The 16161-nt window shown below is 37.9% G+C and overlaps 1 protein-coding gene across 1 annotated transcript; it reads right to left on the reverse strand.

Moving 5' to 3' along the window:
• Positions 1 to 4984: 4984 nt before the first annotated feature.
• LOC111323389 (dual specificity protein phosphatase 10) lies at positions 4985 to 14935 on the reverse strand. Its single transcript, XM_022926716.2, has 3 exons — positions 14199 to 14935; positions 7946 to 8299; positions 4985 to 7143 (listed from the first exon to the last, which is right to left on the reverse strand). Exons 1-3 carry the CDS (start codon positions 14647 to 14649, stop codon positions 6920 to 6922), a joined length of 1029 nt encoding a protein of 342 aa, XP_022782451.1. The 5' UTR covers positions 14650 to 14935; the 3' UTR covers positions 4985 to 6919.
• Positions 14936 to 16161: the final 1226 nt, after the last annotated feature.

The raw sequence follows: 16161 nt of genomic DNA on the forward strand, positions 1-16161 counted from the left end.
TGTTAGTGCGGCATTCCTATTCTAGTGATCTTTTGTGTTCCTAATTAAATTTTTGCGTTTTCCACGCGCATTTTTCTTATTTTTTTTTCGCATTCTTTCACTCACGTTGATTTATACTCCTGGTAGATTTTTTCGTATAATTTTGCTTTGTTTAATTTCATTTTGTACAAGCTTCTCGGTAAAAAATTCAGCGCTAGAGTATCAGAGTCCTTGAGATAACCATCGATTCCTTTAGTAGGATCAACTCTCAGTTTTTTCCGTTCTTCGTGTCGACGAATCATACATTTGTTCTCTTAGCAACTGCGATCGACCGTATTGTAATAAAGTTAAAAGTGCGCGTTGAAACCGGACTTGTTGGCAGTTACACTTATAATTATAATCGCTCAAAGAAGCGACTTTAAGAACCGTTCCATGTAGTGAGTTTGCTTATTTTTATTTTTCAATCATTTTGCAGAGTGACTGGTGAAAATCTTTGCTACTTCAACAAAGAATAAAAGAAGCAAGACTACAATAGGCCATTTTACATTATTTAGTTGCCAAGCCTTTGATTCAGAGTGAGGCTAAAGGTGACCTTGTTGTGATAGAGACCTGTATCTAGTTAGCATGATAACAAAGTGATTTACATTTGAAAGGCAGCAAGGTTTGTAACATAACAAGGTCACCCCTAGCCTCACTCCCATTCAAAGGCTTGGCAACCAAGCACACAACTGCAAAATGGACTATTCAAGATGAAAACAATATTTACCTAGAGGTACCGAGCAAATGTAGCGCAATACTTTCAAGATTCAACAATTCATAGGGCTGCCACTGAATTTGCGAAAATCGCACACTGTTTTTTGACTGTATTGTTGGAAAAATGAGAAATTTTAAATAGTTCAAAATTTTCCTGCCAAAACTCCGACACTCAATACGCACGCGTTAATTTTTTAAAAATTGATTCTGAAGGTAACGTCTGTTCAAATTCAGTAATTTTTCCCGCCAAAAAACTTAGAAAAGTACGGTGCAGCCAGATTTCGAATGTAACACAGGAAAAAGATAGAAGAACTAAAAAATATAACCAATATTTCAATTTAGATTCATGAAGCCTCAGTCGTAACCGAAAATTATTTTACTTTGGTTTTTGCCCCAAGAGCCAAACATGCTTTGGTTCTTTTCTTTAATCAAATAAACAACTGAACTTATGTTTGATAAAATAGAACTTTGTCCCGAGGTTGAAAATAGAAGTCAATGGCGCTAAGTTTTAGTCGCAAGAAATAAGAAATTTCACAGTTAATGTGTCAAGTCAAAAATATCAGATAATTCATAGAATTCTCGAAGCAATTTGTTCAGAGCTCGCTTTGCCACAAAAGTAATTAGACTGATTGATCAAACCTTAATTTCTTTATTTGATGAAAATAAATTATAATTGTGTTATTTTGTAATAAATTTGAAAATCAAAACCGATAAATTTTCTGAATTTTATGGTTTTCTGTGTTACACCGACTTGGCTGCACAAAAAGATCTTCCTTCCAATCTTAGAGTAACTAAATTAAGCTACATTTTAAAACCAAATGCCTGGTCTACAGAATGACTTAGGATCGTTTATGTCGAGTCCAACCTGATTAAAAAAAATTGGCCAATACCGCGAACGTTTGAATTTAGGAGAAAGCGTCAAATAAACCAGCAAGAAGATAATCGATTAAGATTCGATCCCATGGCAAAATCAACGTAGTTTCGCCGTAAATTTGGAATTACGAAAAGTGTAATGGTTATTAAAAGTTCTCCTTGTCGTTCGAATTCCTTATATAAAGAAGTGAATTTCTCGGCAGAATTGTTTTAAAAAACATTCCATATATTCATGGTACCTGCGTGTATTAATTTCGCATATTCATCTGGATACAATATATCTTCGGAAGATGAAAATCAATATTTCTTCGTACCGACGCGACAACGACTAACTTTTGGTATCGTCTATTGACAGAGAAGCTCTTTTTCCAAACTGGTCTATTTTCCATTATTTGGAACAAATAATTATTTTCCATTATTTGGAACAAATAAAAAGGTACAAAGAAAGACCACGAGAAAGTTTACTTAAGACTGTATTGACGCTTCATTTTTCCGTCCGAAAAGGAAACTTAATTTTAAAAAGCTGGTTTATGTATGATGAAATCTCATAAATCGAATTTTTTTAATCGCTTGCAACCAGGCACTTGAGTTTTAACGATGGAACCTTTAAAATGACAAGAGAACATTGGCGCGTACAAAACGACCACAAAGAAAACTAACTAGACCAAAATAAAGAATACAGTTCTTTGTGCGACTTTCGGAATCCTGTCACAACGTTACAGCCAATGTTCTCTTGACACGAACTTAGTTAATGCGACAAAACCGGAAGTTGATGAACTTAGTTAATGCGACAAAACCGGAAGTTGATGAACTTAGTTAATGCGACAAAACCTGAAGCACAGGTATTAAGGTGGCACTGCATTGGAATCTGTTTTAAATTTTGACCGAAAGAAAATGTCACTTTTTTTAAACACATTTGACCCGTAATTTATCCAAATTCCAAGAATGAAACATCAAATATATCAATTTTGTTTTTAATTGTTTAATTTGTCATGGAGTTTTTTGTACATCCTTTTCTATCGAATAAATGCGACAAAAGCAAACAAATAAACTTGTTCTATTATTGAAATAGTGTTTGTTCCGATAGATTGCGGACTGTAGTCCCACCTCAGTGAACTGTTCCCGTTAACAACGACTTACTTTCTGTCAATTAACTCTACGAATTAAGTGAATTTCAGAATTTTGTTGGGTATTTTTTCGACTTCTATAATTGCAGTGCCACCTTAACAAATATCACCGTTTTGCGACATCAACGAAGGTGTTGCTAAGATACTAATTGTTATACGCACAGAACGAGCGATCAGTCCTTCGAAATCAACAATTCTATCATCAGTACCTTATTCAAATTTATTCCCACGTCAAATCGTAAGTAGTTTAGTCATGGCTACCACCAGAAAATTTCAGAGATAAATTACACCTAATCAGAGCTACTATTGGAAATGAATGAAGGAGTCGTGTGATCGTTCAAGGTTTGCATAACAATCAGTACCATTATAACTAATCCAAAAATGGTGGCTCGACATAAATCGTTAAATCTCTCACCAAACAATCTGTTCCATTCTTCCGAGAGCAAGATGAATAAAGTCGTCAGACAACTGACGAAGAGTGAAGTCCTGTTACAAGCACAAAATGTCTAAAGAGCCACCATTTCTGTTACAGTTACTCAATAATTTAAAAGTTCTTATCTTTTCCATATCCTCTTCATATTCGATGATTTCATTGTCTTCTTTCGGCCAAATTCTTTATCCTTCCAATATTCAGACAACTTTCCTCTTCCTGAAACGTGAATGAACAGACTTCGTCAAAAACTGCTTAGCTTTTTGAAACATACATAAAGGAAAAATATTGCTTGTAGCGACGTGCGACCTAGAGAGCTTTGTAATCAATATTTTGTTTTATTTCTGTTGTATAAAATCTTGTAAGGTGGGACTTGGTAGACAAGCCTTCGCTGAAAAGCTTCGTGTCTGTGTGAGTTACAGAACAACGTCTTATAAATCTCCTGGCTTTCGCGTTCGACCCGAGGAGACCATTGACTTTCTATCGCAATTTTTTCCAACCAGGCATAGATTCCGCTGCTGCAAATGTCGACACTCTTACTCAAATGCTTTTCGAGTTGAAGAACCGCTCATCCAAACAACTGACACGAGACCTGCTCAGCTTTCTGAAAGAGTTTAAGGCGATATTTCCAAAGGATTGCTTACCTTTTGTCATAGAAGCACAAGACCGGTTTCCATTGCTCGTTCTTGAAGTTCAAGAGCCCTGTTCCTTCAGAGTTCAATTTTATTTCCAACACTGGGACAAGCACGGACGTCTTTACTCTTCGCTGGTCAGTGTAGTTTTGCTAAAAATTCTTTAATTTCTGATGAATATGGATGAATGACTCCAGCCAATGATCGGGCGTCACGGCAGAAGTTTGGCACGAAGTTTTGCAACTGCACGCTCAGCCAGCTAATCAAGAAGAAAAAAAGGCATTCTGTGTGCTGAATTCACGCGTCAAAAGAGAAAAAAAAACATCAACAAATATTGCACTGAAGGAACTATTGTCACTTAGAAAATACTTTATAACTTGGAGAATGAAAAATTGCGGCAAGATTTCCACACTGCTCTATAATTCACCATGTCTCCAGCTCTTCGATATAGGAAACCCTGGTGAAGCAAAGAGGTTACCCTTAGGATAGTTTTAGAGTAGTATGGAGTTAAACGGAATAATAATTCAGTTTCTGCGCACCCACCCTTCCCCTAACCAACATTAACCCTAAATTGTTATCAGTTGAGTGTTATTGGGTTTAGGGGACGGGTGGGTGTGCAGTTGTTTAGATACCGACATTAAGATGTAGTCTTTTTTAAAAATTTTCTCAAATAAACGCAAAAGGTTCGGTTCAAGAGGTAATCTTTGATACGACGACACCCTCTCGTAGAGACGAGGATATGCGTCGAGAAAGGATGAGAAAAGACATCTCATTCGAGCGCGCGGATTGGTTGGGAAAAAGGGGGTTCGGGTGTAGGGAGGGGAGAGTGGGGGGTCTGTCCTACTTACTGACAAATACGTATGAGGCACGATCTTTCGCAGTAGATAGCGCTTCATATATCCATTGTATCTGATTTATCATCACGGGTTTATTACGAATCAACTTAACGGCCTGCTCCCAGTTGGCTTGTTAGCTCTATTGGTAGAGCGCTGCACTAGTATCGCAGAGGTCAGTGGTTCGAATCCCGTACAGGCCTGATTTTTTTCAGGTCTGATTTTCGCTATTGCATAAATAGCGCTATCTACTGCGAAGGATCGTGCATCATACGTATTTATACCACAGTTCAAAATATATGAACTTCATATATCCATTGTATCTTACTGACAAATAATTACATCAGGGAACCAATACAAAGTTCAGCTATTTTATTGCAAAAATCAACGTCTTTTCTAGCTGTAAATGACCTACTATAAATTAACTGATTTATTACAAAATATCAACCTGACATTTTCTAGACTATGGTTTCGTCTGAGCATCTTACTCTATTCACCAACTTATATTCGTCTGCGTCTACAAGCTACAAATAAAATAATGATGGGAACAGACACGAGTTACTTACGAAGAAGTACGAGTCTTGACGATCATCTCCGGAAATTCCAACTTACGGTTGGGATGTTCCTTGGATGTTCGTCGGTGTTCGGCGTTCTACCAGAAAAACTATTAAAATGAACGTTTACAATCGTTTCTACATACTAGAGAATATCATGATATTCTCTTGCTACGCAATAAAAGTGAAAATGTCCAGCTATTTTGCAAATACGAAATCGCAAGCTTCTGCGTCCAGTTGTCCAGGAGTTCAGAAATCACTCAGCTGAGGAAAGAGCTGTAGATTTAATTTTTAAAAACCTAAAACTGGAATCGAGTTGCCTTCACAATCAGCCAATGTTTGATGGCCAAAGCAGCGGGAGAAAAAAAACTCCAACAAGGGCTTCGGCGATGGAAACCGTTAAGTGTCTTTCTGTAACGCACTCCCCTTCATGCAACGCCTTCACCAAGAGTTCAAACATGAACAAAAAAGCATCTCTCAGTCATTTAAATACATATAATTGTCCATCAATCAAACACTAACACACACACACACACACACACACACACACACACACACAACGATGCACGTATCTGCCCGTTTAACGAGAAGTTCAAATTTACCAAAAAATTTTATATTTCATCAAGACACAGCAAGCTGGCAATAAATTAATCTCTTTCTGATTCCTTGTCATCATAATCAGAGTTAGTCGAATCGCCAAATCGAATAGCCCTGGAAATAACTCAATACTAGGAGAATACGGGCGAGAAACTCGCGCGTAAGCCTTTGCTGCATTGACTAGAGAATTTTCCAGGTCTGCTTCAATAGTCGGCTATCGACACAAGGCGTTGAACACCTACGAGTGTAACAACGCCAAGTTCAAGATGCGCTTGAGTTACCTCGATATCAAACTCCTCACCTTTCCAATCCGTTTAAAATATTCTACGATCCTGATGACTTCTTTAGATGAAGTTTTGGTACGATGTCACCTCCCTCTGTCATATATTCGTTTATAGCTATCTTCATTTAATACGAGGGAATTTTTTTGTCAGATCCATACAATTAATGTATACGGGCGTTCAAGTACACAGTACTTAGTGTTAATATAAATCGAGTCAAAACACAATTATCTAAGGAAGAAACGTGAAAGTTACGAGAAGTTGTTAACAAAAAGCTTGCTAATACCCTTGAACGATTTTAAAACTGTCCACCACTGAAATGATACGAGAAAGTTTCTGATCAACAGTGCAGTACTTCACTTCTACATGACAAAATTGGGGACTCGTTTTAACGGACAGTCGACGATGAGTTCCGATGTCTTCCGAAAATATCCGAAGTGGACTTATCATCGCGATCTTTTCCCCAAGTTCTACCGAAGGTGATGTAAAAAATGAGACAAGTAAAGATACGTTTGTGTACGACACTGCAAAACAAACATCCTACAAAGCTAACACACATACGTCGAAATAAAAATAGAGAATATCCCTTTTCCACGTTTCTAATCCGATAATATCGATTGTTACTGTTCCCTTACAATAGACATAATTATTGATATGGCTATTACTAATGTTATTAATACTATTATTAATATCCTATATACAAATTATTAACAGGAGATGAGAAATCTACGGGTTCACCCCAGTTCTCATCTTACTCGCGGATACCAAGTACCCAAGAGGCCTGGAAGCCAACACACAGACGAGTCACATGTGTTCGCTCCATACCTTGTCCTAGTACACCCCCCAAACTAGCATTTGCCTTATGAACTCTCGTCGTTTCTCTTTTTCTTCTCATACTTCAGCAGTTGTCCCATGAAGTTGAGGTTTGGTGAGATTACCGGCCTTAGCTCTTTGACAAATTTATACGCGTCTCCCAAGCAAAGACCTTGTTGCTTCATGATGTATGCTACTGTCACGGTGGCCGAGCGTGACACACCGGCGTGACAGTGCACAAGGATACCGCTGCCTCGTTCTCGGGCCTCGTCTGTAGAAGCGACAAAAAGATGAAAAGAAGTCAGATTGGGTGATGTCACATTTGATTTGGCGTGACTTTTAAACTTGTGGTGATTTTTTGCTTTATTGTGCCCCTTTACTTGAAGTGACAGTTTAACGATGTGTGACACTGACTTATCGTTACTTCTTGACTTGATGTGACATTTTGACTTATCGTGACATGTTAATTTAGCGTGACCTCGTTAACCTATCACAGCATTTGACTTGAAGTGACATCTTGACTTAATGTGACATTTGACTTACGGAAAACTTTTTGGCTTTTTGACTTTTTGTGACATTTTATCTGCACGTGAATGTTTGACTTTTCGTTCGTGAAATTTAAACTTGATGTGTCATTGTAGCACTACCAACACCAACTGATGAAGATGTAACATACAGCCTTCATTTTACGGAGCTCTCCCTGATAATGATACCAAAGTTTTGAACACTCCGGCTTTCTGAAAACTTGCCCACTTTCAGCGCACGAGAGGTATTCTCTAGTGCAATGGCCAAGGAGAAAATTCAGAACTGGTGAAATTGTGTCTTCAGCTGGTCGGGGCAATGAACTTCCTAACTCAACAGTAATTGTTTCCAGGACTTCACTCTCGTCAACGACCTCGAGCGGGCGCGAGGGACTATGGCCAGCAGGCGACAGCAAGAGATCAGCGCGAATGACCCTCTCTCACTCTCGCGTCGCGTCGCGCGCGCGCACGGGATTCCTCGCGAGCGTGTTACATGCGCTCCCGCCAGGAGGTCCTGGAGACTTTCTGAAGAACAACTTCAGAGGCACTTACCAATAAATTGTATGGCTTCGTCAAAATGCTGCGCTATATCCTCTTGGTTCGAGTCGTTTACTTTAATCTGCCTATAGTTAAGATCCGATCGGTGACTGAAAAAATTCGGACATCGGGGAGTCAAATTAAGGATGTACTTAATTGACAACCTGTCAATTAGGGCTTCATCAGCCGCGCCTTCTTCGTTGCCAAGATACAAGAAAGGTAAGATGGCCGTCACAGGAGTTCCTTGAGGGCGCCCTGGGCACGAGTCGCATGTCGTTGGTGAAGGCGGGAAGTCAGCGAGGTCACAGTGGTTGACAGGGGCGTTTTCGCACAAGTTTTGATAATCCCTACAGAATTCCTTAAGTCCGCCTGAAGAAAAGGTAAAGAAAAAAGCTCACAATCATGGAAAATTAACTGCAACGATTTCACAAACCTTTTTAGATTTGATTGACGGTCGAAGATAATAGGACAGTACCTAACAATTACTTCATTAAAAAACAGTTAAAAACATGGACGGAGTTGTCAAATGTAGCAATAACATTCTTATGACAAAATTGCTTCAACCATGATTCATGTGTTCACCTCGAAAATATGTCCATCAGAACGATCTTTCCAAAAAAAATTTTGGTTGAAAAACTTCTAGATCGCGTGAGGATTTCTTTTCTTTGTATGAAATACGCGCCATAGTCATAGAGCAGGGCAGAATAAAACTTTGCCATGAAACTTCCTACTTAGCGGGTACCAAACATGACCGGAAGTGGGTTTGACAAATTGACGCGAGGGTAAACCGGAAGAGAGTTTGTTCCACGGCTGGTTTTCCAAACGAGACCATTTACAGACAGCGCAAGCAGTGGAAAGTAAAACGCAAAAAATCCAACGCAAAGTTTTAACCCACACAAAAACATTTCACGAAACACGTCCTGAGATTTAAAGCTCTCGCATTTCGTTGATCCAGACGGAAGTGGAACTGTCAAATCGGACAGCAGTTTGCCAAGTTAAACAGTTTGCGCAAGAGAAGCTGTACACCAAACCAAAGCGAATCATATCTGCCTGCTTTGAGGAGTTTTTTTCCCCACAAAAAGCTATTATGTTGTGAAAATCTTGCAGTCAAGTGGTCGGTGCCGATATGGAACCACGGCCTTGAGCTATTGACTTTGACCACGCCACCTGTTATTTCAAAAACGAACGTAGTGTTGTAAAGACAAGCCTTGTGTTTACCCGTTAGGTGCGAGCGACGTCGTTGCAAAAGGTTTCTTCGTGTTTCACAACAGCGCGCAGTCATAGTTCGCTTCTTTGTTATCAATGCAGCTCTAACGAGAGCCGGTTTCGTCCAAAAGCGGATAAAATTACAAAAACCAAACATACGTAAGGAAGAAAAGCGCCATTAGGTCATTGAGAAGATGGAAAGTGCAGGTATTACTTAATTATGACTTAACAATTACAGACTTTGTTGCTTGGCTTATTATTTTCCGGGGTTACGCACTGGTGGCCCGTTGCCATAAACACCTGTGGTGAGCTTCTTCAATAATCACTGCACAAACGACAAGAGGGAAGATTTTCCAAGCAGCCTACTCCTAGTTGAACCATTCATGTTTTGCATAAGGCCCTAGCGATGGATCACCAAAGACAAAAGAATAAAACGGGGAAGATTTGAACAAGAATTCTAGCAGAGACGAGTGATTTTTAACATGAACTGGGGTGTGGCAGAGCAAAGCCATCCAAATGTTCGCCCAACCTTGGCAAATAAGAGTCTTGATTTGACGTCTTGGAACCATAATGGTTCTGTGAACCACGCAGAATTTCAGCTGAGAAGCATTTTCGTTCCCCTTACAGCAAACTCAAAGCGAAAAAACCTCCGAATTTTGACGATGCCAGCAAAACTTCGCAGACTTTTTTAATCAACTTGATCTCATCGAAAACTTAAGGACAGAAAAAAAGAATAAGGAACCGTAACTAATGTCACCCAACAGCAGCCGCAAAAATGCAACAAATGACAAAGATAAAAAATATTTATTTCCTAAATAACTTAAGTAAGACAAAAATCGACACCACTCTTAATCTTCTCGATCGCATCTTAGCTTCGAAATAACTTGTTTCAAATTTACGATAAGTTTGGGCAACTGCCAGTACGCATGTAATCTGAAAATAACAGAAGACGAGAGACCAAAATTCTCATATCGCAGCAACTCTAACTACTAAAAAAATTGTTATAATCATCAATTTCAAACAAAACAAGTAAATCACAAACTTAAAGATCGCATTTTTTTGAAAAAAATGAACAGAAGTAATTTTCAACAATTAAAATCAAAACAAATTTATCTTAACCTTTAGATTAATCTTAGAAGTAGTTGTTCACTCGGTAAACTTCTTGCTAAAAAAATTACCTCTCACTATTGCGTCTCGACCTTCCGCCCTATGGTTTTAGACGTTACAAAGTTTGGAATCTTTTGTTGGAAACAAAACCCGACCTTTCTTTTTGAAAATAAACTGCGTATGACCCACAGTTGGAGAGCACGTAAATACTTGATCCTTATGAATCCGACCCTCTCGATAAAGCCGAGTACAAGTCGGCTGACCTTTCATCTACTCTATTTCAGCAAATATGGACAAACCGAACGTCAAATATGAGGTACAAAAATATATTTGTATAAAGCTTTTTTTAAATGACTTCAATAAGGTTGCCACACCGATTTAAACAACCTATGCACGGCTGTTGACATTTAATTTTTTTTTTAACTTTTGCACAATTGCTTTTAATCAAAGTATCTCTTGGAAAGAGAAGTTTGTTTGAAAACAGGTAAGTGTTAGAAGTTTCTTAGCAGAAATGACAAAACTATCCACAAATTATACACCATATTTACAGAATAACTTGTAAACAGATTAATTCCAATGACAAACTTTAAATTGGAGTGGAAATAATGTAATTTTTGGTTTCATTGCTTAGAAATGAGCAACAAGGTGCTCTTTCTCATACAAAAACTTACCAAAAGTTTTCTCTAGTGGTAAATTCAAAGGTGCTAAGGAAAGAATCCTGCAGGGCATCTTTGAAAGCAATGGTCCTCTGCCCAAACTCTGGGCTCTCAGTTTACTTAATGAACCCAGCAAACATAAACTACTGACACAACTGAACCACATAAGCCCACTTTGTTGATGGCCAAATATCAAAAAGGTGAAGTCAGCAGTGAGGTGATATCTTGCCCTTCAGTGGTCTGCATCAACCAGGGTGATATGGGGGCACGATACGAGAATTATCACCTTCTTGCATCAAACTGAGGTCTACAGAAATCTTGAAGAGAATTCCAAATAGTAAACTGCTGACGAGTCTCAATTAATTTTGTCCAACCCTTGTTTGACTTTGCTGAAACTCTTTACGATTTTACATTTGCCTGAATTAGAAAACAGTCCAAAAAATGTGTGGTTCAACAGCACTAGGTTCATTACCACAGAACCTGCAAATTTTATGGGTCAGTTCAAAAAATGAGAGATAATCAAGGAAATTAAGTGACCCTTTTATCAATTACAATAGTCAACCATAATCCATTGAGGAAGATCAGTTAATAATAAATAAACCTCAAACTAAGACAAAAGTGGTTTTGATTTTGAAACATTTTAGCATATTTTTTTAAAAAAGAAATTTAGATTTTATATTGTATATACAATGCTAAAAAACATTGCAAATTTAGTGATTTGTCAATCTCCAGGGTTACTTTTTTTTTCATTCATAGGTTTAGTGACCTCTTTAAGTCACCCAAATTCAACATTGTTTCCAGTTCAGTGACCATGGTACTACTACAGATGCAAATATTTTTGGGTGAATCCTCCCACAGGGTTGGAAACAGAAGACCCTGCATTCTTTAAGCTCAAGATAAAATCAGTCTCATCAAGAACCTCACAGGAAAAAGTCTAGTACATCAAGGGCTGGGCACTACTTTAGTTTCATATCAGTAATTAACAGGCAGTGATATAGTACAGTATAAATGCCAGAGGTCATGAAGTCTAGTCTTGAGGCAACCTGTTAAACTCGGTACTTCAGCTTTCTGAGACAAGAGCTTTCAAGCACCTTGAGATTTTACCAAGAGAACAATATTGGCAAAATTAAAATGAAAGAAGAAAGAAGTCTAAAAAAGAAAAATACGTAGACATCTATAGAAATAAATTTACATCAAGAGCAAAGCCTTAGATTTGATTGAAATGAAAGATTTGGAAGTATGTAAAGAAAAATGTGTAAAACTTGACATGACTTTCAATCACAAAATTTTCCGTCTTTCTTATCCTTTTTACACATCTTTGAATTATTTTTTAACTAATATAAACAAGACCCTTGTCATCATGAAACTAGCAACAGTTTAAATTTTTGTTTTAAACAATGAACTGATTAATGTGAGAACTCATTTGCTTCAAATCCTGATATACAGGTAGAAAAGTCAAATCAGTGAAAACAAAGTCGCATCCTTGGAAGGAGAAGCAGCTAAGAGAGTAAACATTTAAATGGTAAAGAAAATGTAATGACTAAATATGCCATAGAGTATTTACAATACAAGAGCTTTCTGAGTAATTAGTAACCAGTAAACTTCCTACAGCAATATCAACCATTAATGAAGCATATAGCTCAGTTTTAAAATATTCTTAGACACAAAAATAGTAGTGACAAGGAAAAGGATCTTGAAAAGATCAATTCAATTACATAACATGAATCTGCTGACCAAGCATGACTCAGCAAAAAAAAAAAAACTGTTTAAAACAAGGAAATCTGGTGAAAGGAAATAGAAAGGAATTAACAAATTTGGGACTATCAACAACATGACTAGGCAGAAATAAGCATATTTTAAAAGGTTTCTTTCTTGTAAGATCCTCTCTTGACCAAAACAGAAAATCTCTTACATAATAAGAAATAAGAATTGATGAACATTCTTTGCTAAATATTGCACAACTAATTAGTGTGCAATTATGGTATTAGCTCCCTTGTGGAAGTGCCAACTTGGGATATTTCAACATATTTACTTTTCATTTCATCATTTCTATTTATGAAGTAGTTAAGGTTAATTTGCAAACACTTGAATTCTTTGTGTAAAAACAAAGCACAGACTGCAAAAAAAATTGAAGTTCATGAAGTTGAGTACAGTTACGTAAAATGCGAATTGACAAGAAAACTTTTTCAAAGTCCACCCCAAAGTGTTGCAGTAAAAAAAAGGAATAAAAAAATGATGACATAAGTAACTCTTTTAAAGAATTAAGAATGCTATGCATTTACCAAATTCAAGAAATCCTGATTTCCTGTCAATGAAAGATTTTCAAAACTGTGGCAATTTAAATGTTTGCGAATTTTTGAATGCCATATTCTTCACTTCAATGACCTAATTTGAGGCGAAAATTGCTGAAACCCACTATAGCATAATCTTCGATGCCCATGGTAATTCTTTTCATAGCTTTTGCGCTAGGTCATTCATACCAAGCTTATTCAACGCGAGGCATACCAAAAATTTTACGTGTAGATTGTAATCAGAGCTCTTTGGTAAGTGGCGTTACATCGCAAAACGAAGGCATCTTAAAGACGCACTGCGAGGTGCTTTTCTCGTGATTTCTTGATCTTAAACTGGATTACGCCGATCGCTATAAATACGATCTAACATGATATGCTGAGAAATATTTCTCTAAATAAATCAACGGAAAACCGCATTGAACGATATTGCCGTGCAGAGCAACTTTCCATTCGGAATATTTAAGCTTATTGGATCCCCCTAATCTGGTATTATGATCCAAAAGAGGTTTCGTTTTCTTTTTCAACAAAGAAATAGTTTCGTGTCCCCCTGAGAATTTGTGCCAAGAAAACGCCAACGTCAGTGGCTCTATTTCCTGTTCAGATGAACAAAGAAAAGCCATAGAAAAAGAGCGCTGCAGTGCTACGCTCTTTCGGTATTTGACCACTTACAAAAGCCCAAATCTGCGTCACAGAATATACTTGCCGTGACCACACATCTACCACGGTTCAATAATCGCATGCACACCGATTTCAACAAGCGGAGATGACATAGTTCGCGTCCAATATCATAAAAGTAACGAAGGTCGCGTCTTTTGAAACCAAAACAGTGACTCCAGGCAAAATTGGAAACTGCGTCAGCTTCAAAAAATCGTCTCAGCGCGAGCCCATTTCTGTTGACAAGGCCACTTACACAACAGCGCGGAGCACTAACAGTCCATCACCACGGTTAAACACAAATCACTCTAAGTAAATATAAAAACAACAGAAAGTGTTGCAAGCAGGACTTACCTTTTAGAACCGAAATATTTCTCCCCTCTTTTAAAAGATTTTGTAAAACTAAGCAAATTGGACGGCAAGGATTGCAGTCTTCAGGATCACTTGACAACTCATCATAGATAACAAAGGTTGTCCCCACTCCACCACGGATAAACTTCTCTTTGCCCTCCGCTGAAGAAATCAAGTCTTTTAGTTTTGCCTTGCCTTGTGAAAGTCTTTTACGTCCTATTCCGGTGCAATTCACATGAATAGCTCCTCTAATGTGTAGTCCATTAAAAGCTACTAGCGATCTACAATCAACAATTAGAATTTCTGCCGAATTACCCGCTCCACCACCGTCAATGCTTTGAGCAAGTTCAGTTGACGAGACACTCTTCCATTTTCCGCTACTCATATCAGAGGATCGATTCATACATCCAAACTTCGACTCAGCCGGTCTTGGTACCAAAAGAAGAGGAGGCATCAAGAAAAAATTTACAGTCTACAGAAAACAAGGAAACCAAATTGAAACGCACGCTTCGCTCTCGCAGCTGCTCGCGTACAAAATTTGGCTCTATGCAGTCTTCGTACACGTGTAGTAGAAAAGGTCCTGAACAAATTGTGTCCAAAATAGAACAGCGTTTTCTCTGTCTTGATTATTTTCAACTTTCAGACAGAGCGAGGAACAGGCCTTTTCGCTTTCGGGAGATTTAGGAATTGTACTACACCTTTCTTGCATAGCTTGTTGAGAAACATAAGGGGCAAAAATAGAACATTCAAAAGAAAAACGTGATGTCATATGCAGCCAATGAAATCATGAATTTGAATAGCAACAGAAAAATTACTGACGACAAGGCCGACTTCTTCCATATATGGTTCTTGCGCAATTTTCGTAAACCCGAAGATCTCCGAACACCTCCGGGTCATTACTCACAAGAGGTTACAAAGATTCATGCGGAAACCGTAACAATCGGTCATTCTAAAAATAGTTATTATCTGTGGGTCGAGCGAACTTCCGCGGGTTGTAAACCAGGATCACGTCTTCCAAACATTGTGTCGAAAAAATAGTCAAAAGATCGGGGTGAAATTCAATGATTTATTTATCTACAGAAATAATTGTTACTACAGCTGCGAAAGATCGGGCACAGAAACTTATAAAGTATGTTTTTTGCCCACAGAAGCCTATATCGACTCGAAGCTGGGACTACTCCTTAAAATACTGTCAGTTTTTTCGAGCATCTTCTTAAGTAAAATCGCGTAGGTTTGTAAAACAAGCTGGTTTCCACTTCCCTGAGACGAGCACTTTAATATTTTCTTAGAGGCCGTAAGGTATCAGGAAATAAACTTTTGTGGCGCATAGTTTCTTTCATTCGTTATTTTATTACTGCAGGAGTATATCAATTAAATGTATCATACGCGATCTAAACACGCACAGGTCAAGGAAGCAACATGTTTGTTGAAGTTTGTTTACAAACAGAGACATGTCAAAGCCGATGCTAGGTGAAGTAATTCCTAAAATTAAACTAGTTGCATTACATACTGTAACAGAAAATCGAAAGTTTTTTTCACCTCAAGTATTTTTGAAGACAAATTAAGACTGGGAAATTTTGCTGTTGATTAAAAATGTGTCGGCGAAGTGACTCCAGTCCCCCGTCACTGTAGCGGCTTTAGTTTGCGCACAATTTTAAAATGTAATTTAGGCCGCTTTAATACATTTTATTCGTTATCGTGTCACGTTCTGAAACTGTCAGATAAGCACAAACTTGCCTACAGAAAACAGCCCCGCGCACTTTGGAAAATATTACAAACCAAGTGTTTGCGCACCGAACGCGCTTTCGAAAAACAGCTTTAATTAGAAAAAGCTTTTAAGAAAGAACCAAAAGTTGTATCATAGCCATAAATAAGAAAGCCCTAATTTGACTTTGACCTCGCTGTAGTAATACGAGAACTATTAAAACCAAAAGAGGAAAAAAATGCTATATCGATGCTAGAGATC

The sequence above is a fragment of the Stylophora pistillata genome, chromosome 14 (assembly GCF_964205215.1).
Source record: "Stylophora pistillata chromosome 14, jaStyPist1.2, whole genome shotgun sequence".
NCBI classification, from domain to species: domain Eukaryota; kingdom Metazoa; phylum Cnidaria; class Anthozoa; order Scleractinia; family Pocilloporidae; genus Stylophora; species Stylophora pistillata.